We start from the raw sequence: 27885 nt of genomic DNA, 5'->3' as shown, positions 1-27885 counted from the left end.
ATATGTAGTTTGAAATAGTTTTCAATCCCTTTGAGCATGCATATAATTTATAAATATGTTAAGAATAAACAAATATATTCCATCGTTCTTTCATAAATCTATAGAACACAAGCCTTACATTTGCTGTGACTTGCGTGTAGAGAATAGTCAAATTAATATTTTAATTCTGTTTGCTTGTATGCTTGAGGTGTTATTTTGGTAGGTATTGGACTTTGTTATAAGGTTTATTTATTTTTTTTTAAACAGTAGCAGAAGTATTCCAGGGCCAGATTTAAGATTCCTTTTTAATATATATGTCGCATTTATTACATTTATGTTCTTTGATAATATTTGGATCACAGTGCAATTTTTTCCATAACATGATTTGAGCCCAATTCAAAACCCAGGTAAAATTAAGATTTTTTAAAAAAGATTTATAGTAAACAACATGCATTACGTCTCTGTGAAATGCATAGGTTACTCTTTTTGGATGTACTTCTTTAAACACCTAAGATCTATTTTTCATGTAGTATGCAAATTACTACATGTAATTTGAGCAGCAACAGAATTTTTCCCTGGGGAAGCACTAATTTCACTCTAATGCTGTGGATATAATGTTTAAACCCTCTTGTTAGTTGGAGAACGTTAAGCCATCTCAAGGAAAAGTAGCCTTTATATAGAAACCTAATAGTTATTGTACAGATTTAATTGAATAGTTTGAGATAGCTTGGGAGCACCTAGTGCTCTTGACCGTAGGCTTTTATGCTAATGACAGGTCAGAGTCAGTAACGACAGTAATATGCTACCTGTCTCCAAGGATTGGTCCTGTTTATATTGAATTGATTCTCAACTTTAAAAATAAGAAATCAAGACAGTGTCTTGGCAATTTAATTATTTAGAATTTAAAATTCATTTTTTTGTTCTTGGTGTGGCACGTAAAAGTGCCTCAGTATGTAGAATTGCAGGAGTGTTGGTAATGTATGAAGAAGAAATAGCAAGTGCTTTGTCTGAGGAATTACATGTTTGTAGCAGAACCTTTTTATTCTTGGTAGAAATTATGCATAAAATCTGAGTTCTAGCTTTCAGATTCCAGCTCGCAGTGTAATTTTGAACAGCAGGAGTTTGAACTGCAACCTTGCTTTTTAAGCAAAATGTACAGTCGCTTGTTAGAACTGAGATGTGTGAATAGGAGAAGCTGGCAGATTAATGAAAATTTTCATTACAGATTTATTTATTTTTTCCATGTGAAGCGTCCATTGTATATTTTGCTGGTGTGACTAAAACCCTTTGATGTGCAATGTGGGTTAGTCTTGATTGCTTTGTGATTAAAATAGAATGAGGCCTCCATTTATAAAAAGGCAAATGTTTTTTCTGCTGGGAATGTCAAGGTCATTTTGCTGGATAGGTGCCCAAAGGGAAACTGTGGACATATCATGTCTCTAGATACAAACTCCATGAATGGGGTTTTGTGGGGCTCATTTAAATGTTCTTGTCATTTTAAAGCTAAATTAATCTTCAGTTTTTGATTAAAACATTATTGCTAATTACATTTAAAGGAAAATGATTCTCCTTTGTCTTTGTGTTTTAGAAAAGGACCTTTTGCAGCATCCTTAGTTATTTCCCCTACAGAGGCTTTTAAGTGCTGTATAGTGATCGTAACGTGATAAATCTGTAATTATGTGAAGAATGGTTCCAATATCTTAAAACTACAAAAAACATCTGATGTGCTTTTCAGTAGACATATTGGCAATGTCCTTTTCTGCTATTAATAATGCATCATTCCTAACAGGATGACATTTCATGAGCCCACTGCTGGCCTGGAAGTTCCTCACATCTTTTCCTGGGCCTTGATTGTATCTGACATTGCAAGAGGGAGGGTCCAACAGCTCCTGGCTGCCACCCAGGGATAAGGATGCTGAGAAGGGGACTGTAAAGAAATCCCTCTTGCCATCACCAGCTCAGCATGTGCCTGGTTTTTAGATTTGGGCACTGGCTGGGGCAGATGGCTGTGTAACCAACTGAAAGGCGTCATACAGAAACTGAAGAAAAGAAAGTTATTTAACTATGTGGCAGCCCGAGCTAGTAGAGTGCTTAGATTTTTCTCATTTAATCTTGCTCGGATATGCATGTCTTATGTTAACAACAAAGTGGGAGGTATCAGTTTTTTTTCCTTTGGGGTGATTTGTACATTTTTTTAGACATCTTTTGTGTTAGTTTCATCAGAACATTTTACATTGATGATAAATTTTTTGTATTATATGTAAAATGTTCTACTGTCTGTCATCTGTATGATTTTATTATCCAAAGTTAAAAAAACTAACTTGTTATCTTCAACGTTTTTTTTAAATGTGAGTAATACCACTACCTGATTTTTGTAGCTAACATATAATATTAAGTAACTTTGTAATTTTTGTACCATTTAATTGTTTAAATCTTAAGATGAGACGGCTTTAACCTCATCTTTCCTTCCTTTGCCAAGGTCCAGCTTAGGCATATGCATTTTCTTGCAGTCCTAAACGATCTCCAGGAATGGAATATGATGTGAACAGATCATGTGAGACTCCTTAGTAGTGTAACTTTGGTCTCTTACCTGGTTACCTTATGATGCCTTTTGGAACAATTTTTTCCCTTGACTTGACTGTTGAGGTTATTGTATGTGGCACAACCTCAGATGTGCTTCCGAAGAAATCTGCAAACCACAAAATCATCACTTTCTCAAAATTCTCTCAGGAGTGAATTTCTATACATTTGTCATGTGTGCTGTCACATGATTGAACTGAGCCTGCGTGAAAGTGTTGTTTTAACCAAAGGAACAATGGCTGGCTTCCTGTTATGGACTGTTGCAGTGGAGGGCTGCAGCCTCAGCATTTTAACATCCTTCCTTGTACATTGAACTTAGAAATGTCGTTGTGGTTTTTAGCTGACGAGGTGCCTTTTTCAAGAGTGATTGAAGTGTTAAACTTTGGAATGCACTTGTGTGCTTGAAGGTTAACCAGATTCATGTTCTGTTGTCCAATATCTGAGTAGATACTTTTACTTTAGCTGTAACATCCATGGAATCTGTTAGTTTAATTAGAATTTACCTCTATAGTGAAGTAAAGTGTTAATTTGGGTAATGTGTAATAGGGCTGTCACACAATATATTAGGCAAAGAAGTGGGAAATTACTTCAGAAATGGAATTTAAGTGATAATTTATTTGAGTTTAGTTGGAACACTGGGATGCATGCCCATACTATTTCAAAAATTCCAATGGGATTGTTAATGGTGAAATAGCCAGTAACCTCACTTTCATATCTCATCTGAAGGATTAAATCTCCTGTAGCACAGTATCCTGGGGTCACTTTAACAAAATACGTTTTATGAATGTTTTTTTCTCATAAGTGGGAGAATCTGGATGTATACATTCTTCTGTAATCACAATAGAATATTATTGTGATATTTAATAAGACTTATTTTCAACAGAAGCATTGTAGTATTGCAATTAGAGTTCGTTGAAGCATGCCGAGTAATTTTCTTTATGTAGCAGTTGGATTTGCAGTGAATCACTACTGGCTCCAAGCACTTGCAACCTTGTAATATTGTTCTTGCTTAATCAGTGAGTATTACTTTTGCTGCTGGATTCCCTCAAGCAAATGTCACTAAGGGCAGGGATTCCCTCCAGCCAATCAAAGAGAGTGCCGTCACAGTGATGTCATGTGTGATATCATCAGCATCTTTGGCAGATGGTGTTCTTTGCAAGAAAAGGCAGGGATTATTTATGGTAAATCTGACTGCTGCTGTTGCTTGGATACAGCTCTGTGTAATCTACGGTGCTGCTGTAAAATTGATGTTTTTGCTGCTTAACGTTTTAAATTGTAATATAGTTTTTCCCTGTGGTCTCTTTTAAAACTGAAGGCATTGTAAAGGAACAAGCTCTTGGTAAATGGTGATTTGTTTTGGACATAAAAGATACCTCTGTTAAGGCACTTTATTAACTGTCTTAAAATTGACTTGAAAATGATATAACGAGGGTTTGCTAAAGACTGTTGTTCTTAGGCAATAGTATGTTTTTTTGATTTTGGAAAAGTGCAAAAAGTTTTTGTATTGACGACAAAGACAGTCCTGGTTGATGTAAAGGTTGTAGAGAACTGAAACAGCTATGTTCTTTAATACATGTGCATTTTAGGGAATGAATAATGGAGATTTTTAGCACCGAATACATATTTACCTTCTTTCTTAGAGCTGTAGACATGTGGAGACCTAGCATGGTTTTGTAACTGGATTTTACTTAATACTGTTTTCCTGTAAGGGTCAAGAGAATCTAGTTCCATTAAAGAGTGGGTCTGATCTGAATGTTCTTTTCTTACCTTGCAGTTATGCTCTTGTATTGTAGTGATAGCCAAGGAAGCAGTGAGAGTAGTACATGCAATGTTGACGTGTTCCTTCGCATGTTCCTCTATAAGGAGCAGGAAGAATGTGGGTGGAGTAAGGGTGAGGCTCTAAGTTCTATTGATTGCCAAGTTGACACTTTTTTAAGCCTTGCCTAGAAGTATGTTTGTTTTAGCTGACTAAAATTTGGTGGTTCTCTTTTGTGTGTGTGTGTGTACACAAGGAGCACAGAACAGGTTAATATGGAAAGGCCTTTCAAAAGAGGTATTCTGCCTAAACTTTAATGGGGTAACCTAACCTCCATTTCTCTGCGTTTCACAAATGCGACCTAATTAAGGTTGTTGTCTTAAAATGCAGTATTAAAATATTAATGTGTACTTCTAAGGGACTTTTACATGTGGCGTCGGGAGTTTTTTTTTTTAATCCTGTGCAATTTCACTGCAGGTGAATCCACAACACTTGTTCTGCAAGCAGAATTTGCTTTGGAATTGTCACCTCTGTATTCAGCACTATTTCCACCTGCATTTTTCCTTTATTTTATTTATTTTGTGTAAAACCTAGATGTTTTGTATGAGTGTTACTTTGCAGTTTTTGAGCATTAGATACAGGAATGCCCACCAATAGAATGTGTTAGAGCAGTGATCTCTTGTGTTCGGTGTGCTGTATTTTTATATTTGAATTTAATACATTTATATAGCGCCTTTCTGAACATCTTTGAACAATACTATCCAACTCAGAATTTCAAAATGGAGTAATAGACTCGGACTTCTTTAGCAGTCAGTCATAATGTCATACCTACCCTTTAGGCAACAGTGACTGTGGCACATAATGAACATTGTGATATCACTTAGACATTTGGGGCACCAATGCCCTAAAGTACTACAGGATGAATGAATTTGAGAAGACTCAACTCTTAAAGTTTCTCTCATGCTCATAGTGTATACATTTTAAAAGGTTATGGCAATACTGTATGGAATATGTCATGACATTTTATTCTCTAAATCCCTCACTGCCATAAAATATTATGTAAAGTGGGTGGTTAGTTACTGAGTGCCATAGGTGTAGCAGATGTTTATGGTACAGGTAATATTGCCTTCTGTGCTTCCCTGTGATAGTCATAATTTATTATTTTTTAGTGTAAAGTATGACACCTCTTTCAGCATGTTTTCAATTTAAATCTTAATTTACCACTACCGCATATCTGTATTCTGTTATCTAAAGCAGCTGGTTTTGGATGCTTTTTAGTATAATGACAGCTTATTAGTAATTTTCATAGTTTACCTGCGTCATGGAGATCTCCACAGGTAACTTTAATTTTGATGAATAGCAAACAGTCGACAAACCCAGATGACTAACGCCTAGGTCAGAGCTCCGCCTTTGCTCTGGCAGACTGTTACAGTAGGTATCTTGGCTAAGATATTTGGGTATAAAATGTATAACACCCATGTTTCTTTGGTGGCCATTGTTTGATTTGCCTATAGAAAATACATTTAATCATGTTTGCTTTAGTAGGATTTATTTTCAAAATAAGGAAAACTTGAATATCTCCTAAATTATGGGATGCAATTTTGCATGTGGTGACTGCTTTTTACCTTTATTGGTTCTGCCCAGAATTAATTTAAGCAAATCTGAACAATAGGGATCAAGGCGGACAATTCATATGCTATAAACTAGTATCTGTACAGGGTAGTATATGTAAAACACACATTGCTGTTCTGGTTTTCATTCTTCTGTGCCAAAGAAGGTGACCTGTCACTAGTTGTATCCTAACAGAAGGACGTTACAGTTGAGTTCTGCCTCAGAAGCATCTGTCATAGTATCTAATCTGGTGTCCTGCAGGCCTGTGATCTTTGGGGGGTTAACTCATCGTGTTCTTCACTGTAGTATCATGGAGGCAGCTATGTATTACTTAGCCTTATCAAGCACGACCAGAACACCCAAAAAAAAGCCATTCAAGTTCATTGTGATGAAGAGTAAGTGATGTAAAAAATGACTTAGATCTGTATTTAGCACGTTCTTTTCTTCATATCCAGCAGCTTTCGAATGCTTTTTTCACCTCGGAAACTGTTTCCTTTTAGTAGTCCTCTTTGTTTTAAAGCATATCAGATTTTTTGTAAGTTTAAGTGTTTCCTCTTCTGTGCCATTCCATTTTGTTAACACCTCTGCAGTATTTGGCCATAACCACAATCCTTACTTTTAACACTAAGCATCATCGTCTTGTCCTTGTCCACCCTTGCTCTGTCAGGTGGAGTTCTGGATGTGTTAGATAATCATGACTGTTGCTCTCTGGACCTTGCAGCCTGGAGAGTCCACCAGAGTACCTGCCGATAGGCAGCAGTTTTCTGTTCTGGGTGGCTTCCAGATTAACCCGACTGTAAATTTTGTTTTGTGATAGATACATAAATTGATAGCATGTCTAATGTGTCCCTTCATGTATTGGGAATGAATTTAAGATTTACAGGACCTTGGAAAATGTTAAATATGCTGCCTAGGCTTGTGCTTGTCCAAATGAGTTTCTTTACAGTTCTTCTCATGAGAAGATATGGAGCTGAACTCCCTCTTACAATCGCACAGTCGACGCTTGTAAAATAATCCAAGGAGATATGAATTCATTATGATCCATTCTTTCTTTTTCTGTAGCTCCAAAACCTGGGTATCAACCCAGCAAACATTGGGTTCAGCACCCTAACTATGGAGTCGGACAAGTTCATCTGCATCCGGGAAAAAGTCGGGGAGCAGGCGCAGGTGGTCATCATCGACATGAACGATCCCAACAACCCAATTCGCCGTCCTATCTCCGCTGACAGTGCCATCATGAACCCTGCCAGCAAAGTCATCGCATTGAAAGGTAGGACTGCATTTGTACCCAGTGCTGTCTTTGCATTTTAATTTAGCCAAGTACAATAATGTACTAGGCTTATGTAATTATTCATAAAATTGATTGTTTTATATGTAGTTATTTAAAACTTACAGTGTGTGGTGCATTTTTCATTGCTTGTTACTATTTTGCAAAGTTCACCTTTTTAAAAACTTAGCTGTCTACCATTTAATTTTTTCATTAAACATATTAGACAAGTTATTTTAATCAACATCTCACATTGTGTATTTTAAATGTATTTTTTTAACTTGAGACCAGCATTGCTCTTGTCTTTGCTGCACCCTGTTTTTATGTGCTCACGTACAGCTATTTTCTATTTTGGTTTCTTAAGTAGTTTGGATTGGCACAATATAGACTTGTCTTGCAACTCATTTTAGTCAAAATTATACCTTTATGAAAGTTTAAGTTAAATTTGAATTTTTTGTCCTTCTGTCATAATTGCTTTGTCTTTTTTTATTTTTTGTTTTGTTTTTTGTTTTTGTTTCCTGCTTTCTTATGCATATGCAGACGGTGAGTTAAAATTTATGTACAATAAATTGTGGAAGTTGTATTCCTGTTTAAGAAAAAATGTAGACATATTTCAGATACACATTGGTTAGGTTGTGTGCATATATGACAAGCTGAAGAGTAAAAATATGCAATCAAATAATGCCTGCATCTCAACAGGACTAGGGGAATTGGTTGGGCATGGTTGCTAAATACATGATTGAAGACTCCAAATTGTATCTAAGCCCTTTAATTTGACCTCTCCTTCACTACACCAACCTGTAGTGGTGTCCACAAAATTCTATACTGCTTGAGTGTTTCTGTTATTATGTTGCAGTGGTAATTAAAGTTCTTTGTGGTAGCTTTTACGTTATAGTTTAAACCTATTTTTGGCTGAGATCACAATCTCCTAAGTTTTTTGTTTGGAGTTTTATCAGTCTGGATTTGGCCAAGAACCGTCAAGGCTATTGAAGTCTGTTTTCTTGAAGGTCTAGTGAGTTTTTTTCAATAACATTTGGAAATTATTTTTTAAGACTGTTTGCCTTTTTACAAGGTTATTATTAATTAAATGCAATAAAGATGGATTATACTGGTTATGATACTCTAGCATGTTTTGACAGTTAAGCAAGACCGAAAGATAAATGAGTCATATAAGGATAACAGCATTGGTCCTTCTTGCATGTGAAGCTTACTGTAAGCACCTTTTTTTCAGGAAAATGGTTCCATCTTCAACAACTGTTTCTACACATGTGGGAAATTACCACAAGCATTAAAATCCTGAAAAAATCGAATTATGACTCTCATACATATATTGAACAGTTATAAACTGCTGTCATCACTGAAGGAGTTAAATGTGTTTAGCTAACCATAAATGTCTGAGAAATGCTTGACAGGGTGTCATTATTATAACGCAGGCTTACTTAAATTTGAAATAGACAACTAAGCAGGATTTAACTTTCACAATTTTTATAGCTTGAATGTTGGCATTAAGTTGATTAGCTGTACAAGTGATCTTTATATTTGTTTGGGATGGAAATGTAATTCATGTAAATTATTTTGATTGCCATTTTCCCATGATCCTTTGAGTTGGTTTACATCTAAACCCTTGGACCTTCCAGTTGGGAAAAGATCAAATGTTCAGTCATTTTTCTGTTTTAGATCATAATTCTTATGAAGCCTGATCTGCTCTGTACTTAGTGGTGATGTAAAATTCTAAAATGGAGCTGCAGTCCATTTCCTGTAATATTTATATTTAGTTTTTAAGTCATGCTATTTAAAAAATTGATTTGGTAGCAATGGATTTTGCATTTGGCATTTGTAATAGAGGTGTAATACAACAGCAGCAGAAGCTTTTTAGTATTTAATTGTGATCTGTGTTCTGTAACTCTGTCAGATCAATAGGTAAACCCTTTTATTCCTAAAAATATGAAAGCACTTTGCTCATGTTTACCTAAAATGTTCTTTTAAAGTCACCCAAATTTCTTCAGTAAAGTACCCCAATATATATGTAGATACAAATGTATTTTGCTTTGGATGAAAGCCCCTGTTAAATTAATTAATGTATGCCTTTCTGGAATATTTATTCATCTTAATTCCTTCAATTAACTCCCCTTAATTTTATATTACCCCAGGATTTACAGCTATTTCCATCTCTGTGAAAGTGTTTTGTGTTGTTTATTCATTCAATCTGCATTCAGACTGGAGTCTGATTACGTTTTCTTAATGATATAGACCTTAAAGTTTGTAGAAATAAATTATATGAATATTTGAGGGAAAACATAATCACATGCACACATGCAATCATTAAATTTATTAAACCAAGTCACAGAAAATTATATGGTGAGATCTGATTAACTATTGAAATGCATTTAATCTTGTAATGTGTTGATGTATATGACAGAAAATGTGAAGAATATTTGGAATTGAATTCCTTTAGATCTTGTAGTTTCAGCAGGTAAAGTTTTTTTTTCCAAGGTGTGTCTTAGCATACATAATTGTTCAGAAACTCAGATGTCTTGAATTCCTGATAAAAGTTTCACAAGAATGAGTAATTGTTCAATTAACAGGCAGGGAGTTGTAAGCTTCAGGTGAGTCTGTATGCTGATAGTCACCAGTTGAGAACATAACATTAATTGCAAACTTTTCAATAGATTGTCATATGTATTCTATACATTTTATTTGGATGTGCCTCATAAGCATCGTTTCACTGAATGCAGATCTTTAGAATGTAATAGTTGTCTATAAACATTTGCTGTGCTTTTTGTTGATAAAGGTAAACTATAAAGTGCTGTGCAATCTGGAGTCATGGTGCCTTGCCTGATGCATACCCAACCATGGCTCCCAGTATTTCTAGCTTGACTCTTGGTATTCAAGTAAGAATTTGGTATCTTCTTTAGTCAGATCTATTGTTTGTATGTGTTTGTCCTTTTTTATTCAGTTAGTCCTGTTGTGTGCTATTACTTTTAACAGTTGTTATTACATGACTTTCAGCTGCAAAGACCCTTCAGATTTTTAACATTGAGATGAAGAGCAAGATGAAGGCCCACACCATGACAGATGATGTCACCTTTTGGAAGTGGATCTCTCTGAACACGGTTGCACTAGTGACAGACAATGCCGTCTATCACTGGAGCATGGAGGGAGACTCCCAGCCAGTTAAAGTCTTCGATCGGCACTCGAGTCTTGCAGGCTGCCAGATAATCAACTACCGCACTGATGCCAAGCAGAAGTGGCTCCTGCTCATTGGCATTTCTGCACAGGTACCCAAGTTCTAATAAGGCTGTGTGAAACATTCATGGTCAAAGTAAAACTTGAGTTTTAAATTTTATTTCAGTAAGCATTTTATAACTGAAACATTACGTTGTGCAAGTGAAATTGGCTGTGTTTTTTAAAGGTTCCAGTGTCTCATATTATGTGTCAGTTCTGTGTGTCTTTCTTATTTGTTTTTTTGGTTGTAGTAAACATAGTCCATAACTCTTTGGACGTGTAATGAAGGTTGACTGGATCGTATCAGTCATTCATATGGACTGTTTATCAATTATAGCAAAACCGTGTTGTGGGAGCGATGCAGCTTTACTCCGTGGATAGGAAGGTTTCCCAGCCCATTGAGGGACATGCAGCTGGCTTTGCTCAGTTTAAAATGGAAGGAAACGCTGAAGAATCCACCCTGTTTTGCTTTGCTGTGCGAGGTCAAGCGGGAGGAAAGGTAAGATTTGAGAGCATTCAGGAAGTCTTAAAGTATGGAAAACTAGGTTTTCATAAGTTTAGACTTCTGTCTTCATCTTCATGTTAAAGAAGACGTGTAAAAAAATATGCATGAAGTATGATCTTTGAAGCATGAGCCCTTCCTTATATATGAAAAACATCCAGGACTGCTGAATGAGGTAGAATTGTAGCAGGAATTCTGAATTTCCTCTTTCCTTGTAGTTGCACATCATTGAAGTGGGAACACCACCTACGGGGAATCAGCCATTTCCAAAGAAAGCAGTGGATGTGTTCTTCCCTCCAGAGGCACAGAATGACTTTCCTGTTGCAATGCAGGTACAAATTGCTAATCTTGCTATAGGTGGACAAGGGGAGCTTTCTGCTGTACCCAAGCCAGGTGTAACACTCTGCTGTAGAAAACGATTTGAACAGATGCAACAAACAGTTTTTATTGTCCTTTTTATTGCTATTTTACAGTTATCTCTAATAGCGGGGAAAAAATAGAAATGGGCTTAATCCCTTTTTAAGCTTGTCAAAGTGACCTAGTGTAAAATTTAACGATGAAGTGGTGGATGTATTCTGTTTTAGTGAGGAGGTTGCATTTAGACTTGTTAAAGATGTTTATTTAAGCCCAGTCTCGAACTGAAATTTGAAAACCATCTTTTGTTAAACTTGTTCTATTGCTCTTTCTCCATCTAGATAAGTGCCAAACAAGATGTTGTATTTCTCATTACCAAATATGGATATATCCACCTTTATGACTTGGAAACCGGCACCTGCATTTATATGAACAGGATCAGCGGAGAGACCATCTTTGTTACAGCCCCACATGAAGCAACATCTGGCATCATTGGTGTCAACAGGAAAGGACAGGTAGTTTTTCTTTAAGCTCCAAATGTGTAATAGTGGCATTGTTAGATGTGTGGTGTATTGGTAAAGAAGAGCCTTTTGTTGACATGCAGAGTCAACAAAGTTTGGTGTCGTTGGTATTCTGTTGAGATTATGATTTGTGGTAATGGCTTATCTCTGACAAGACACCCCTGTTGAAGTTTATAAAAGCAATCAGTTTAGTTTAATTGTCTGCAGAATGTTCAGTCTGTCTGGTTTATGTTCGATACCATTTTCAGTAATTTTACACTCCTACAACAATTCCTACAGGTTGACTGTGTTTGTTACTAGACTGAGTGACCTAAAGACTGTTTTAAAAGGTTAACTACTTTGTGCAGGCATGAGAGGATATAAAAAGTGTAGTTCCACAAAACCTAATAAATATTACATGTAGAATTGTGATAAATGGCCTGAAATAGAAAAAAGGTCTATAGGTAGAATTAAAAGACAGGTTTATTGGATTTCATTATATAGGGATACCAGATCCTGCCAGCTGATTAATAATTTTCTAACAAAGCCAGGTGACCATTAAATATTTAGCACATGGAAAGCTGATCCTGACAAGGGCAGGGTGCTCAGAGAGTGAACAGGGGCTGAATTGCAAAATCAGTCCACAGCATGATGTGGACTTGCGACAGTGGGTTGGTTTCTTGTGATTCACCACTTGTTTGAATTTTAAACCCTAGCTTCTTCAAATCGAATTATGTTATACGGCAGAATAGATTCAACTGTCATTTTAACATTGTGTACTTAACTGACTGCTACGCTGCTAAAATTATTCTTGTTTCATTTTTGCTTGCAATTACATTCTGCAGCTCATACTTGGTTATAGCTCCACACTTAAAACTCCATGTCCGCCTTGCACAGCTAGCCAGAAATCTACTGAGAATTTAACTGTACGACATAAATACAGACTTTAAAGGAAGTGCAGCTTAAAGCTGGAGACGCACAGAATCTTCACTTGTCCCTGCAGAAAAGCTTGATGGAATTGCATGATTCTCGTTGATGTGTTAGTGCTTGGCACGTGGTGGGTTGAAACGACCTTGGGATAATGGAATCCCTGAAAATATCTGCGGCAGAGCTGCCTGCAGTTGAAAACAGCACGTGACTCGTAGCGGGAGACAGTGGCAGGCATCCTAATCTGCTTAGTCCTGGGCCTTCGCTTTGAGTCAGCTGGTGTGACATCTTTACTCCTTTCAATCTGCGCCTCGTAAGATGTTTGATTCCTGTCATATTTCACCGATGCGAGCTCCAGTTTACAACCTGCTTTGCCAGGAAAACAAAATAAAGTTTTGCTCATCTCCTTTAGGCGTAAATTCAAGTCGCCTATCCCTTTTGTCTGTTCTTTTTATGCTGAACAGATAATACTCAGTTTTACTCATTTGTGTTCAGTCTTCTTATGAGGTATTAACATGTATTCTGAAGAATAGGTGCTCTTTTCTTGAAGCTTCCTATTACAAAAGCTCATAGAATGCTTTCTGTAAATTACACTTTATAGTATTAAAGACTAAATTTCTGTTGGCTATTTTGAGTGTCTCTGCTTCATTTTTATTTAATCTGGTTATTGTAGCATTTCCCCCTTTAATGCTCCTTCCTTTTTTGTTGTGGAATATAAATCCTTTGCAAAACACTTTCTATATTCTTTTCTGTCTTTTCATCTTCAGTCCTACCAGCTTCTTATTTCTTGACTCTTAATGTTGAGTGTTTTTCTCTCAGGCATTACTCCTGTCCCCTACTGTAGTAATGATTTCCAGGGTTATTGCATTGCCAGTTAACTATTTTGTTTAAGGTGGTTTTTATGCAGTATAATAAATATCAATTTTCTGCAGTTGTATTGAATTTTAATCTTTCTATACTTAAAACATTACCAAAGCTACAATGTAAATTTTTGTTATGACATTAAATCTAAAATGTATGCATTTCTCTTTGAGTAGCTAAAGTCTGAAATTTAGGTTTGCTTGTGTTGATTTATCCTTGAATGGCATTGCTGTTTGTGTTTTGGCCAGTTAGGGAGAACCATCTGGGAATGCTGTTGTAGCTGCAGCGGTTTCATGGTGGTTTTCCTCCAACACTGCAGGACACTAAACTATTTCCTGAGAGGGGGCCAATACTGTAAAAGTTCTAGTTGAACAGTGTTGTCAAAGTAACCAAAGTCAGACAAGAGTTGCTCATGTGAATTTCTGAGAAACTCAGGGCCATGCAGTGTCATTTTTCAGCCTCTGCAGGGGGTAGTGAAAAGGTTTCCACAAGGACGGTGTCATAACGGCGCAAAAGCTTCGAAAGAGGCCATGTATTGTAAATATATGGTCGCTGACATGATTGCCAGTGAAAGACAGAAAATGAGAAATGAGACTCAGTCATTCAGAAATGATCACTTAATCTCATTCAAACTTGATATTGCAATAAATCTGTTCATATTGTGTATTTTATATAACAGAAAAGTTCTGTTACATTTGCAATGTTGCTTACAAAGTCTTATTCATTAGAAGTAATTACAGCAATAAACACGTGAGAATTTTGTATTAACTTCATTTTAAGTGATGTCTCTGTTACAAACAAAGAAAACTGATCCTAAAATAGCAATTATCATCCAATATTTTTTTTATTACTAAAAGTGAAGTATAATTAACATTGCATCTGTATCAAATGACACAAAACATATAGAAAATTTGAAAAGGGGCTCAAACGTGAGAGACGTAGAGCTGCCGGACCCAATGTGAAATGTGGTTCATTTCACCAGTCTCAATTAGAGTTTTCATTTCCATGTAGTGTTTAAAAAGTGGCTTGTAACATATAGTCATCAGTGCTCAATTTCAATACATGCAGTCTTTCTAATGATACTAAACTGGGGCCTTGAGCTTGCCAGTGTTTTTATTTGTTTACATGCATACAAGTGTGTTTTAATTTTCTCTGAATAGAAATCGTTCCAGAGGTGCTTTCTGTTTAAGAAGAGAGTGCAGAAATGGTATTGCTACAGTGATTCAGTAGCTGCTTCATGTAGGACTCTTAATTTGGGATTGCAGGTGTTGTCCGTGTGTGTTGAGGAGGAGAACATCATCCCATACATCACCAACGTCCTGCAGAACCCTGACCTTGCTCTTCGCATGGCTGTTCGCAATAACCTGGCCGGGGCAGAAGAGCTTTTTGCCCGCAAGTTCAACAACCTCTTTGCTGGAGGCAACTACTCAGAGGCTGCAAAAGTAGCAGCAAATGCACCAAAGGTATGAAAGGATCCGTCTGCATGTTTTTGTTGTGACAGGGAAATAGATTATAGTTTTAAGATATTTCCCAGCGTCTCTGTAGTCTTTGTCATAGTCGATCAGTTTACCTGCTTTTCTTAACAGCTTTGTTTTTGTGACCCTCTTTTGGTCTTTATTGGATAGACTAGTATGATAAGGTTAGCCTACTGTTTGTGAATCTATCCTTTTTGGAATAGGTGATATAAATGTTAAGTTATTTGAAGCATGGTATATGTTCATCTGTTAAATTTATTTGAAACTGTATTTTATTGTGGGAATCTAGAATAATTGTGATTAAAACAAGCTTTACACTTTTGGTATAGAGAAACATTTTCAAATATAGTCACTTTTTATGTCTTTCAGGGAATTTTGCGTACTCCAGACACTATTCGCCGATTCCAAAGCGTTCCTGCCCAGCCTGGACAGACTTCTCCTCTGCTCCAGTATTTTGGGATCCTGTTAGACCAGGGGCAGCTTAACAAGTTTGAGTCTCTGGAGCTGTGTCGACCTGTCCTGCAACAGGGCCGCAAACAACTGCTGGAAAAATGGCTGAAGGAGGACAAGGTGAGCAAAATACAGCCGCTCTATTGGTAATCTCAGAAAAATTAAAGTTTGTGAGTAATACTGTGCTATATAAATTAAAAATCACTGTTTAGAAAAATAAGCCTTTAAATAAGGGATCTTGTGTGAGTTAATTCTCAGTGCTCGCCAGTCACACAGAAGACCAGTGGCATTACAATTGACAGGCAGCCTAGACACACTTTAGGAAATAACCCAGTGGGTTTATAGCACAGAAGCTTGTTTGATTAAAAAAAAGTTTTTTAACTTCCACATTATAGTGTTGGAATTAAGTGCCTTTTTCCATTGAATGCAGCTGGAGTGCTCAGAGGAGCTGGGGGATCTTGTGAAGTCAGTGGACCCGACTCTCGCCCTCAGTGTCTACCTGAGGGCAAATGTTCCTAATAAGGTCATCCAGTGCTTTGCGGAGACTGGGCAGTTCCAGAAGATTGTTCTGTATGCTAAGAAGGTTTGTTTCTTAATAGAGATTACTGTGTTAAGGTTAATGTTAAGGTTATATAAACGCATTTTTACAGTGTAGTTTTGTTTATGGCAGGTTGTTTCATTGACATCAGTTTAAGGTTTTTGTTGAACTTCACAGTGGTTTGTATTTGATAGCTCCCATAAATACCATAAGTATGTGTGTATTAGAATTTACTCTGTATACATCTAAATTCAGCTTTGGTTTATTGGGTATAAAGTTATCTATTCCCAAATACCCAGCATTTTTGGTAGTATAGTGAAAATTTACTATACTATGTTAATTCATTAAAGTCTTTAAAGAAAAGTGCCTTCAGTTTTTTGTGATTCAGGTACCCTTTTTTGTGTCTTGCACAGGTCGGATATACTCCTGATTGGATTTTCCTGCTGAGGAATGTAATGAGGATCAGCCCAGAACAAGGACTGCAGTTCTCTCAGATGTTGGTCCAGGATGAGGAACCTTTGGCTGACATCACACAGGTGTGCGCCATGTTTTTAAGATGGGGTCATATCCCTCTGTGGAAACATGAGGGGCAAATAAGTAAAAGTTGTATTCTTTTTTACAAACCATCATATTGTGAGTTGCAGAAAACTTTATCATTTGTTCTAATTATGTGGTCTTGCATTTCACCTTATAACATGTCACATAAGATTAAATTTTTTAGATTTCGTTTTTAGTCTTTTATGCTGTTGTGAAACTTTCCCCTAAAGCAATCAATGAATCTTTCACCAATAGATTGTGGACGTGTTCATGGAATACAACCTTATCCAGCAATGCACTTCCTTCCTGCTTGATGCCCTGAAGAACAATCGGCCATCTGAGGGCCCACTCCAGACCCGACTGCTGGAAATGAACCTCATGCACGCACCACAGGTAAGAGGAAATGGAAACATTTACTACTAATCCTCTGCTTTTTAAGATTAAATGCAAACCTTCCATGAAAGACATCTAAACTACTCTTCATTCATCTAATTCATTTACAGTTTAAGCATTCATTAATGTTTTTAAATACAAATGTTTTGCCTTTACATTTTAAAATGTCAGAATTATGACTTAATTGTCTATTATGTTTACTTTGTTAGGTGGCGGATGCTATTCTAGGTAACCAGATGTTCACTCACTATGATCGGGCCCACATTGCCCAGCTGTGCGAGAAAGCTGGCCTGTTACAGCGAGCCCTGGAACACTACACAGACCTGTATGATATCAAACGAGCTGTAGTTCACACTCATCTTCTCAATCCTGAGGTAATGAAAAGCATTCTACCTTAATTAGAAGATGTGAAATTGAAACATCCTCCACTAGGTTAACTTAAAATTTTATATTTTCTCTTCCCCCACCAGTGGTTGGTGAATTTCTTTGGATCACTTTCTGTTGAGGACTCCCTGGAGTGCCTGAGGGCAATGCTGTCTGCTAATATTCGGCAGAACCTGCAAATCTGTGTTCAGGTAGCATCTAAATACCATGAGCAGCTCTCCACTCAGTCACTGATTGAGCTCTTTGAGTCCTTCAAGAGTTTTGAAGGTATGAGTAAGATATTCTATTTTCCCGACTTTCATCTCATCAGTTTGCCATCTGCTTTCTAGCAAGTGTTTTTATCTTTTTGAAGCAGGCCTGCTTTTTGCCAGGTTTTGTTTTACAGTCTTGCAAATTAAAATGAACTCTATAATATGAATGGACTTGACCATGAAATGTTGCATAACCAAGAAGAATTATAGCTTTCATTGTTACGTACTGTTACCTAGATTTTATTAAACCTGGCTAAATGGGTTGCAAGTCTTTGTACAAGGTAGTCAGTAAGGTACAGCAGAATACCTAAAAGCACTGTTAAATCTAAGCTTATTACCTATTTTCTATAAAAGCAAAAACTACTCAGTAGCTGAAAATATCTTGAATTTTTACCAAGAAGTCTATATAAGGTACTTTTGTCATCTCAATCATTTCGAATATATAATTTAAACTGTTGTGTCACATGGATGCTTTCACAAGTGTTTTTGTGATGTGAAACTGTTAATTACACCAAACAAGACATATGTTTGATATTGCAGCTTTGAGCTGTAAAACCATTTCTTAATTGGTGTCATACATAAGTGGGGTGCTAGCTTTAAGTCACTTTCAAAGGAGATGAAACATCAATTTGTGTTTTCTGAAACTTTCAGAGAAGCCTGGGTAAAATATGTAGGTCAATGCTTTGAGTTTTGCTCTATCTGAGCTTTTAGTTATAATGAATCCCAAATTTAATTTGTAATTAATATGAACTTTTTGATTTCTTTGATTTCAACATTTTGCTAAAAAAAATCTTAACTGCCTTATTTGAGCAATTGATTTGAAAATCAATCACCAGGAATAGGATTTTGAAGATATCATGTGTAAAAGTAGATAAAGGTAAATGTAGTGTTTTGTTTGTCCTGTTTGTGCAGTTACTGTAATATCAGGGCTTTGATTTTCCAGGTCTATTTTACTTCCTGGGCTCTATTGTGAACTTCAGTCAGGACCCAGAAGTTCATTTTAAATACATTCAGGCAGCTTGTAAGACTGGACAAATCAAAGAGGTGGAGAGAATCTGCAGGGAAAGTAATTGCTATGATCCTGAGCGTGTTAAGAACTTCTTGAAGGTAACTATGACGGACAACACATTTGAAAATTACTTATGAACAGTGAAATTTTACTGAAAACATTGCATATGGACCTGTGGATTTGAAATTCGGACCATTTTCTACTTTTATCTTCTGTGATTGAAATTCTTTGTGCCGATTGTTCTGCTGGGTTTAGTGAAATTCTGCGTTAACTTGAGTTTTTTTTATATCAAGTCTTGTAGAAAGTTTATGAGATACTTTGACTGGCTAGTTGTAACTTGCTGTCAGTAACAATTTACCATCATTATCAAACATTTTTAGGGATTGCATGTGCATTATTGTTTTTAAAAAAATGAGCACAATTTGTTTTTAAAAATACAAATTTGAAAAACATATTTCACGACCAATCTACGATACGTGCCTAAATCTTCCTTTTGATTTGAATTTGCTAATGCTATCCCTAAGCAAGTCCCCTGTAGATCTTGAGATGTTTCACTTGTTCACAAGAAGTGTACATAAACTATTTCCTGATGGAAGTTATTATCTTTTGTGCTTTTCCCTGTGTCTTTGGAATGGGCAGGACATGTACCAGGTAATTCTCCCAAGTATAGGACTTCCTCCCTTTTCCATCCCTCTGTAGATACAGGATTAAACCTGGGATTTGTACAAGTGCTTTTGAAAATTTCAAGCATCTTCCCTTAACTTTTATTTAACTTTGAGAATTAGAAAGCAAGTTTTGACTGCCTTGTGAGTTTTGTCAATACTTGAAATAGAGGAAAACAAAAGTTGTTATACCCATATTTTAGGCTAGTGTGAAACACATCCTTAGAACTCAGATGTTTGCAGCATCCTAACCAGTCTTAATTTTCAGAATTCATTTTATTCAACACGTGTTTATAAAGCTAGTTTTGCCAGTTGTAAAGTTTTTTTTTTAATGCTGATCAGTTTGAGCTTTTAGAGTTTCCTTTTGTGTTGAGACAAAGATTTTGTTGATCAGTCTGAGTCCTTTGAATTGCACATTGAAGTTTCTCAAATAAGGGAAATTCTGAAATTTAAGGCTCCCAACTGGCTTGCTGTCAATCCTAAATCACAATACTGTTGCATTTATGTTAACAAAATTCATATAGCTTTCGAAGTTTTATCTGTAGTAAGACCTTTTTTGTTTTTATTTTCTAATACTTTAAATATAAATACTATTTCAAGTGAAACATCAAAGGTCTCAGAAATAAGTTAATTGTAATTGACCCTGTAAATTATAGCTATAAGAGGCACACAATCCCAGAGTATTAATCCTGTTGGCTGAATACTGATGGCAGTTACACAGTGCCAGAAGTCTTATTTTAGGGTATGTAAAAATTGTGGTCCAGTGTTGGTGTACAGTGTTTGTAGCAGTGAAGCAGGTTTATCTGCTGGACTGTGTACAGGCTGCACTGTTAGCCTTTCAGTATTTTTTTTTGTTTTATTCAGTCTTTAGTAAACACACGTCTGCAGTATTTAACCATCCTTAAACCCTGAAATGTGACACCTTCCATTTGTTGTAGTTAAGAAACATTTTTTTCTTTTGCGATAGCTTGTCATCTTGAATCACTACTACAGGGGTCTTCAGTTAGAGTATAACCAGCTAGTTTCATTTTTGGTGTATTATTTCACATTAAGTATTGTTAGATCAATACTCAATGGAGTACAGTCAAATCTGTTAATAAGGACCACAGTATCCTAATGACATTAAAAATACGTGGAATAGTATTGCCTGCTCTGGATAGTCTATACAAGTGTTTCCATAATGCAGGTTTGACTGTTTCTCATTTTTTAATCTTATTGTTGACATCGATCTAAAACATTTTCCACTCCTGGTCCTTTTCTACAACAGGAGGCCAAGCTAACTGACCAACTTCCACTGATCATTGTGTGTGACCGCTTTGACTTCGTCCATGATTTGGTTCTCTATCTGTACAGAAACAACCTGCAAAAATACATTGAGATCTATGTGCAAAAGGTAAGGATATCAGATTGTCTTAATATGTATCAGGCTGGTTCTTAAAATCCTATTTGGTGTTTTAAATGAGGCATTGCTATGCCTCATTATAGTAGTTGATCGATATTTGATTATATTGTCTTCCAAAACAATTCATTTCCATTATTGACGGTAATCATATGTACCCTAATGTAGTTGCACATAGTATTAATACAAATTATATTTGGCCTATTTTAATTCTCTAGGTGAACCCCAGCCGTCTGCCTGTGGTTATTGGTGGGCTTTTGGATGTGGATTGCTCGGAGGATGTCATTAAAAATCTTATTCTGGTTGTGAGGGGTCAGTTCTCAACTGATGAGCTGGTGGCTGAAGTTGAAAAACGAAACAGGTAACTTATTTCTAGTCTTATTGTAAGGAACCCACTTGAATTATTTAGAATTCCAAAAGTTTTTCGTTCTCACTGTGGAACTGGCAGTTGTCTACTAGTTGTCTGTCGGGCAGCAACACCTGTACCTTATTTGGGAGAGGATGAGGCACATCGACAAGCTATTGTAACACCCCCACATGTTATGTCACTTGTCATGTGACATGGACAAATCATCGCTGTGTCTGACAGGAGGGGGACCCGCCGATTTCAGGAGTGTCACTTTCCTCACCGAAATCACTGCAAGCCTGGCGAGTTGCAGGACTTGCTGTTCTGCCAGAAATTGCAAGCTGAAGCCTGGCTGACTGATCCAGTCCTGCCCTTGCAGGCCTCAGCTAATTCTGTGCTGCCACTTAGGGAACCCTAGTCACAGTCAGTAAATAATATGGCCGAGAGTCAAACCAGCAGCATCAGGATCATGGAACCCATTGAGCTCAGAGTGTGCACGTTTACTTGTTGAGCCTCATGGGAGCCTTCAAAAGCAATTCTATCTCATGTTTATTTGACATTTGTTTGCAGACTAAAGCTGCTCCTGCCCTGGTTGGAAGCCCGCATTCATGAAGGCTGTGAAGAACCTGCAACCCATAACGCTTTGGCCAAAATCTACATTGACAGTAACAATAACCCAGAGCGCTTTCTTCGCGAGAACCCTTACTATGACAGCCGTGTGGTAGGCAAATATTGTGAGAAGAGAGATCCTCACCTGGCTTGTGTGGCTTATGAGCGAGGACAGTGCGACCAGGAACTCATCCATGTGAGTAATCTTGAAGCTTGGTCCAAGGTTGTTTTATTAGATTCCTGGGAACTATTTTCACATCCAGTTACCTAAACCAGATCTTAGTACCAATATTTAAATGGATGTTGCATGATCTAGATTACTCGGTTTGTATTAAAATATTTTAGGTAGTGCACTTCTTTTTGCTAAACAGTTTGGGATATGCCTGTATATTTTTTTTAACCAGCGTTTAAAAAAAAAAAGTACTTTCCTACAGAAAAGTAGCTGTAAATATCTGTTTTACATGCAGGTTTGCAATGAGAACTCCCTCTTCAAGAGTCTGTCCCGCTACCTTGTTCGCCGCAAGGATCCTGAGCTGTGGGCCAGTGTGCTATTAGAGAGCAACCCATACAGGAGGCCTCTTATTGATCAGGTAAGACTGCACTTTTGGAAAACAATGCTAGGTTTCCTTGAAGGAATTTGAAATTAAATTAATTCTGTAATCGTAAAATCTGTTTGCTTCGGGAGTACATATTGATAGGAAACCTACACTTTGATTGGAAAATTGTTCACTGTATGGTACTATGCAGCTTTTGTCTTTTTTTCATTTTTTACAGGTTGTGCAGACTGCACTGTCTGAGACACAAGACCCGGAGGAGGTCTCGGTTACAGTCAAGGCCTTCATGACTGCAGATCTTCCTAATGAGCTCATTGAGCTGCTGGAGAAAATCGTTTTGGACAACTCTGTATTCAGTGAGCACAGGTAAAGTACTTTCTTATGAATATTTTGTTTTTTTTTTGTTGATAAATGAGAGCACCCAGTAATGAAAATACTGCTTGGTTTCAGAAATCTGCAGAACCTCCTCATCCTCACAGCCATCAAAGCAGACCGAACTCGTGTGATGGAGTATATCAATCGGCTGGACAATTATGATGCCCCTGACATTGCTAACATTGCTATTAGCAATGAGCTCTTCGAAGAAGCCTTTGCCATCTTCCGGAAGTTTGACGTTAACACTTCTGCAGTTCAAGTAATCCAGCGAATTGCTTGCTGACACTTGTGCGGTGGTGCTGTTGTTGCTTTTAATTTTTATCGTCTCATTATATTCTTTCTGTGTTGTAGGTGCTAATTGAGCATATTGGGAACCTAGATCGTGCCTATGAGTTCGCCGAACGCTGCAATGAGCCGGCTGTGTGGAGCCAGCTTGCTAAAGCCCAGCTGCAGAAGGGTTTGGTTAAGGAAGCGATCGACTCCTACATTAAAGCAGATGATCCCTCAGCATACATGGAGGTTGTGCAGGCAGCTGATCAGAGTGGTAAGAAACAACTACAATAATTGTGCCTCTTTACTAGTGTCCGGTGGAGTGAACCTGTTACGATTGTAAAAATGTGTTTGCAGGAAACTGGGAGGACCTTGTGAAGTTCTTACAGATGGCTCGCAAGAAAGCCAGGGAGTCCTACGTGGAGACTGAGCTAATCTTCGCATTGGCAAAAACCAATCGTTTGGCAGAGCTGGAGGAGTTCATAAACGGGCCCAATAATGCTCACATCCAGCAAGTAAGCCATTTCATTTGCTGTCTTAAAAATCTTCAAGTACCCTTAACATTCTTGTTAATATCGTTAGCGGGCGTTGATGTTAATCTTTTAAAAAAACATCTGGCATTTTTTTTAATGGTGGTAAGCAGACTGCTCTGTGACCTTGGTAAAATCACAAAGATGGGCCCAATCTGCAAATTTTAGTCTATAAAGTAACCAAAGTACTAATCTTTTATAATATAGTTTCGAGTGAATTAAATTTATCAGGAATGATAACAGGAATACAGAAGATCTTTAGTTTTATTACTGATAAATTTGTACCCATAATTCGATTTAAGGCTCTGTCTCCTGTATCACTTAACTTTTTTTTGGCTTAGTTTTGTGTAATAAAACTTTAATTTTGTTTATATAGGTTGGGGACCGGTGCTATGACGAAAAAATGTATGATGCAGCCAAACTGCTGTATAACAATGTTTCCAACTTTGGACGCCTGGCTTCAACCCTGGTTCATCTAGGAGAGTACCAGGCTGCTGTTGATGGGGCCCGCAAGGCTAATAGCACTCGCACATGGAAGGAGGTAGGATTATTATTAGCAAATGTTGTTGTAACTACAGTATTATACAAGCTTTAGCTGGAGTCTCTGTAGTAAATTGTCAAATTTCTTTTTTAGGTTTGCTTTGCTTGTGTTGATGGTAAGGAGTTCCGTCTGGCCCAGATGTGTGGCCTTCACATTGTTGTTCATGCTGATGAACTGGAAGAGCTGATCAACTACTACCAGGTAGGCCTGAAACTGTCTCCTCGTTTGTTATCAACTGGGGCAGATGTTATTCATGTGTAGTTTGCACATTGAAGAGCCCCAGTGCAGTGATATCACTGTTTTTTTCTCACCATTCTAGGACCGTGGCTACTTTGAGGAGCTCATCACCATGCTGGAAGCAGCCCTTGGTTTGGAGCGAGCTCATATGGGAATGTTTACAGAACTCGCAATCCTCTACTCCAAATTTAAGCCACAGAAGATGAGGGAACACCTGGAACTCTTCTGGTCCAGGGTCAATATTCCAAAGGTAAGGTCTTATTGCATAAAGTCTGTGCATTAGTATAGGATCATCAGTCTTGCTTGAAGTGCGTAAATATGCTGATAGACCATTGTCTCTCTATCTATGTTCTACATCTATATACAGGTTTTTGCTCACGAGATGGCAATTGTATATAAATAGTAGTGAGCTCTAAGAAGAGCTCTTTTCCCAAAGTTCTACATTTTATTCTTTTCAGGTTCTGAGGGCTGCAGAGCAGGCTCATCTTTGGGCTGAATTGGTATTCCTGTATGACAAATACGAAGAGTATGACAATGCTATCATCACCATGATGAACCATCCAACAGATGCTTGGAAAGAGGGACAATTTAAAGACATCATTACCAAGGTATCATTGAATTTGTGTGATTTTATACTTTATGCGTTGTTGTATTTTAAATATAATTTGATACAATCAACAGTTTGAGACACAGGTTATGATTCAGAACATCTTGGGTGGATATTGTAGATTTGTGTTACCTAGATTTTAACAGAATAAGGAATGATATGTATGGATTGATTTTTTTTTCTTCATTTAATTTGTAGGTGGCCAATGTTGAGCTGTATTACAAAGCAATCCAGTTTTACTTGGAGTTCAAACCATTGTTACTGAATGATCTGCTTATGGTGCTGTCTCCCCGCCTCGATCACACTCGTGCTGTCAACTTTTTCACCAAGGTAACCTTTCTTCATACTTTTACCACTCTTAGGGCAAAGAGAAGCTACCCTAACATTCTGATCCTTCTTTGAACATGTGCGGATATACTCAAAAGATGTGCACCGTACCAAGTTTTTGTCTTAAATTTATTTCACTGTTAATGTCATCAGTGGTTTTTAGTTTATTGATTTTTTTTTTCACTGCCCTCTCCCAAACAGGTTAAACAGCTTCCGCTGGTTAAACCATACCTGCGATCTGTACAGAACCACAACAACAAAGCAGTTAATGAAGCACTTAACAATCTCTTCATCACAGAGGAAGATTATCAGGTAAGATGGACTTACCTCATCACTTAAACAAGAATATAAGAGATTTTGGCAAGCAGTTCTAAATGCTAATGATTGCTAATATTAGCTAAAACTGATGCGTCTGTTAAAATGTTTTTTTGAACTTGCTAAATGTCTCTTGCTTTTCCAGGCTCTCCGTACATCCATAGATGCTTATGACAACTTTGACAACATTTCTCTGGCTCAGCGCCTTGAGAAGCATGAACTCATTGAATTCAGGAGAATCGCTGCATACCTCTTCAAAGGCAACAATCGCTGGAAACAAAGCGTGGAGCTTTGCAAGAAGGACAAACTGTACAAGGTAAAAGTATAACAAATCTTGACAAATTTCTGCATTCTCACAGTTCCTGTTGATCCATTGTCAAAGCTGAGCAAATCAGCTCACAGGCGGTTATGAATTGTACTGGTTTGACACCAAACCACTGTGCTTTTTTTGCTGCTAGGATGCTATGCAGTACGCTTCAGAATCGAAGGACACAGAACTGGCAGAGGAGCTGCTACAGTGGTTCCTGCTGGAGGGGAAGAAGGAATGCTTTGCTGCTTGCCTCTTCACCTGTTATGACCTGCTGAGGCCTGACGTGGTCTTGGAAACTGCGTGGAGGCACAACATCATGGACTTCTCCATGCCCTACTTCATCCAGGTCATGAGGGAGTACCTGTCTAAGGTAAATTGCACCGCAGCTTGCTTATGTGTTTGCAAGTTTTCAGTTAATAATTTAATAATCACATTTTGTGATTATGGCATGGTATTTGTTAAATTGTAGGTGAATTCTAAAATACCTTGTCCTTTGAGTGGCTGGAAATGGAAGTAATTGGCATTGAAGCTTTCATAAATATTTTCCGTATTTTTCAGCAGTTTTGCCGAGTTTTGGGAATGAGCAAATGAAACCAATCAAACCCATTTAGATACAGCTGCCCATGAATGCAGGTGTGCTTAGGAAACTTAATCCTCATAACCCATTAAGCTTTCTGTTGAGTCAAAGTTTCCTTAAGCCTCTGAATTTAACTATAACATCTTGGCATTCCTGCTTCTCTCAAATTTCCATCTTTTTTATGGAGTTCTGCTTGCTTTCTTTTTTAATCATGCTGTTTTTTTCCAGTTTTGGTTCTTAATTATTGCTACTTTTCCATACAAATGTAGGACAGAGCCACAAAATAAATTGCATACTTTTTTCTAGCAAAAAGATTATTTTTTAAAAGGCAATATTTTTCCTATTCACACTCATTTGGTCTAAAGTAAAATTAGCGGGACCCCTGTCTTGCACATTCCATTACGTTATTAAACATATTATCAGAAATTGTTTAAAGCAGCTAACTGTCTTGAGTTGCTGGCCATAAGAGAACAGTTCAGTTTTGGTTAAGTGTAGCTAGCTTTTGCTTTGAAAGATTCTGTGTGCATGGTTAATTAAATTATTATATATTTACGTATATTTAATTAATATTGCTTTTGTGTCATACTACTTTTGAAAGATAATTTGTATGAGATGCTGTTAGAAAGCTTTTGCTTTTAAATTGAAACAAGGTATGCTACTTCTGATCTTTGTGTTTTCAGTGTTTATTAGTAACATTATGGAATGCCACTAGTTAAGCAGTATGGCACTATTTCAGTGGAAATATTAGATATGTTTTTTTAATTGATGCTTTGGTCTTTGAAAGTATCAAAACACTTATCAAATAAGTAACTTTTTTGATGCTACCTGTATTTTGATTGTATGTGTAATGTAAAAAAAAAACTAAACTTTGCTGAAAACATTTCATTTTAATATGTATTAAAGTTAGTGTTTGGAGATGTAAAATTAGAAATCTGTACATAATTTGTAACAGGGATTTAAAAATCATGAAAATTAGAAAAAACATTAATTTGGCATGCAAAATTAACATGTTAGTGTAGGACCCATTCTATTTTTTACTGACTGCATTTGTATTAAAGGTGGCTCTTTACTGTTTTCATCTTCGATTCCTTTTTTTCTCTCTAGTAATGGTTTGTACTTCCCTGATTATTTCACATCTGTTTTTCTTCTTTCTACCTGCTTTTTGTGCTGGTAATGGAGTTTGATTTTTCTAAGCTGCGCCTCTGAATTCCCTTGCAGGTTGATGCAATTAAGGAAAAGGTGAAAGTTGATTCTTTATTTTCCATCTTTTTTTTTTTTAGTCTGGAGGACTGAATCTCAGGAAACTGCATGAGTTGTTTTTCTATCATGTTACACTGCTACTGCTTTCAAAACGACACATTCACTAGTGCCTTTTGAGTTTCCTCTAAACCTGACCTAGACAAGGCAGAACTGTAGCAAATTCACTCCCTAGACCTGTAGTTACTAATGAGCTTGTAGTGTAAGGAGAAAAAAGTCGGTCTGCTATTGGTTCACAGTCATCATGTACCATGTTTAACTGAATCTGTACAGGTAAGCGCAAAAGAGGCATCAGGATCACTGGCTGATTTACCATGTAAAGGCTTTAAGTGGCTTTGAAATGCTTCTCTTTGTGCAGGGGTCAAGATGC

The 27885-nt window shown here is 37.0% G+C and overlaps 1 protein-coding gene across 2 annotated transcripts in view; it reads left to right on the top strand.

Moving 5' to 3' along the window:
- LOC102697263 (clathrin heavy chain 1) overlaps positions 1-27885 on the top strand; it is a 34494-nt gene that overhangs the window by 3380 nt on the left and 3229 nt on the right. The window contains exons 2-31 of one of the 2 annotated variants that reach the window (XM_015367445.2): positions 6989-7196; positions 10203-10471; positions 10756-10917; positions 11139-11252; positions 11616-11789; positions 14828-15025; positions 15407-15607; positions 15918-16070; positions 16439-16561; positions 16818-16955; positions 17165-17329; positions 17426-17606; positions 18534-18697; positions 20529-20654; positions 20879-21021; positions 21577-21811; positions 22083-22205; positions 22390-22535; positions 22620-22803; positions 22896-23088; positions 23172-23329; positions 23721-23885; positions 23979-24086; positions 24205-24372; positions 24581-24730; positions 24928-25059; positions 25258-25368; positions 25517-25687; positions 25830-26051; positions 27477-27497. In XM_015367445.2, the coding sequence (XP_015222931.2) occupies positions 6989-7196; positions 10203-10471; positions 10756-10917; positions 11139-11252; positions 11616-11789; positions 14828-15025; positions 15407-15607; positions 15918-16070; positions 16439-16561; positions 16818-16955; positions 17165-17329; positions 17426-17606; positions 18534-18697; positions 20529-20654; positions 20879-21021; positions 21577-21811; positions 22083-22205; positions 22390-22535; positions 22620-22803; positions 22896-23088; positions 23172-23329; positions 23721-23885; positions 23979-24086; positions 24205-24372; positions 24581-24730; positions 24928-25059; positions 25258-25368; positions 25517-25687; positions 25830-26051; positions 27477-27497 (4806 nt within the window). The remainder of the gene's footprint in view (positions 1-6988; positions 7197-10202; positions 10472-10755; positions 10918-11138; positions 11253-11615; positions 11790-14827; positions 15026-15406; positions 15608-15917; positions 16071-16438; positions 16562-16817; positions 16956-17164; positions 17330-17425; positions 17607-18533; positions 18698-20528; positions 20655-20878; positions 21022-21576; positions 21812-22082; positions 22206-22389; positions 22536-22619; positions 22804-22895; positions 23089-23171; positions 23330-23720; positions 23886-23978; positions 24087-24204; positions 24373-24580; positions 24731-24927; positions 25060-25257; positions 25369-25516; positions 25688-25829; positions 26052-27476; positions 27498-27885) is intronic. The other variant, XM_006640858.3, reaches the window with a different exon arrangement.

This window comes from Lepisosteus oculatus, chromosome 26, assembly GCF_040954835.1.
Source record: "Lepisosteus oculatus isolate fLepOcu1 chromosome 26, fLepOcu1.hap2, whole genome shotgun sequence".
Lineage (NCBI taxonomy): Eukaryota > Metazoa > Chordata > Actinopteri > Semionotiformes > Lepisosteidae > Lepisosteus > Lepisosteus oculatus.
This window is presented reverse-complemented; position numbering and strand designations above follow the sequence as displayed.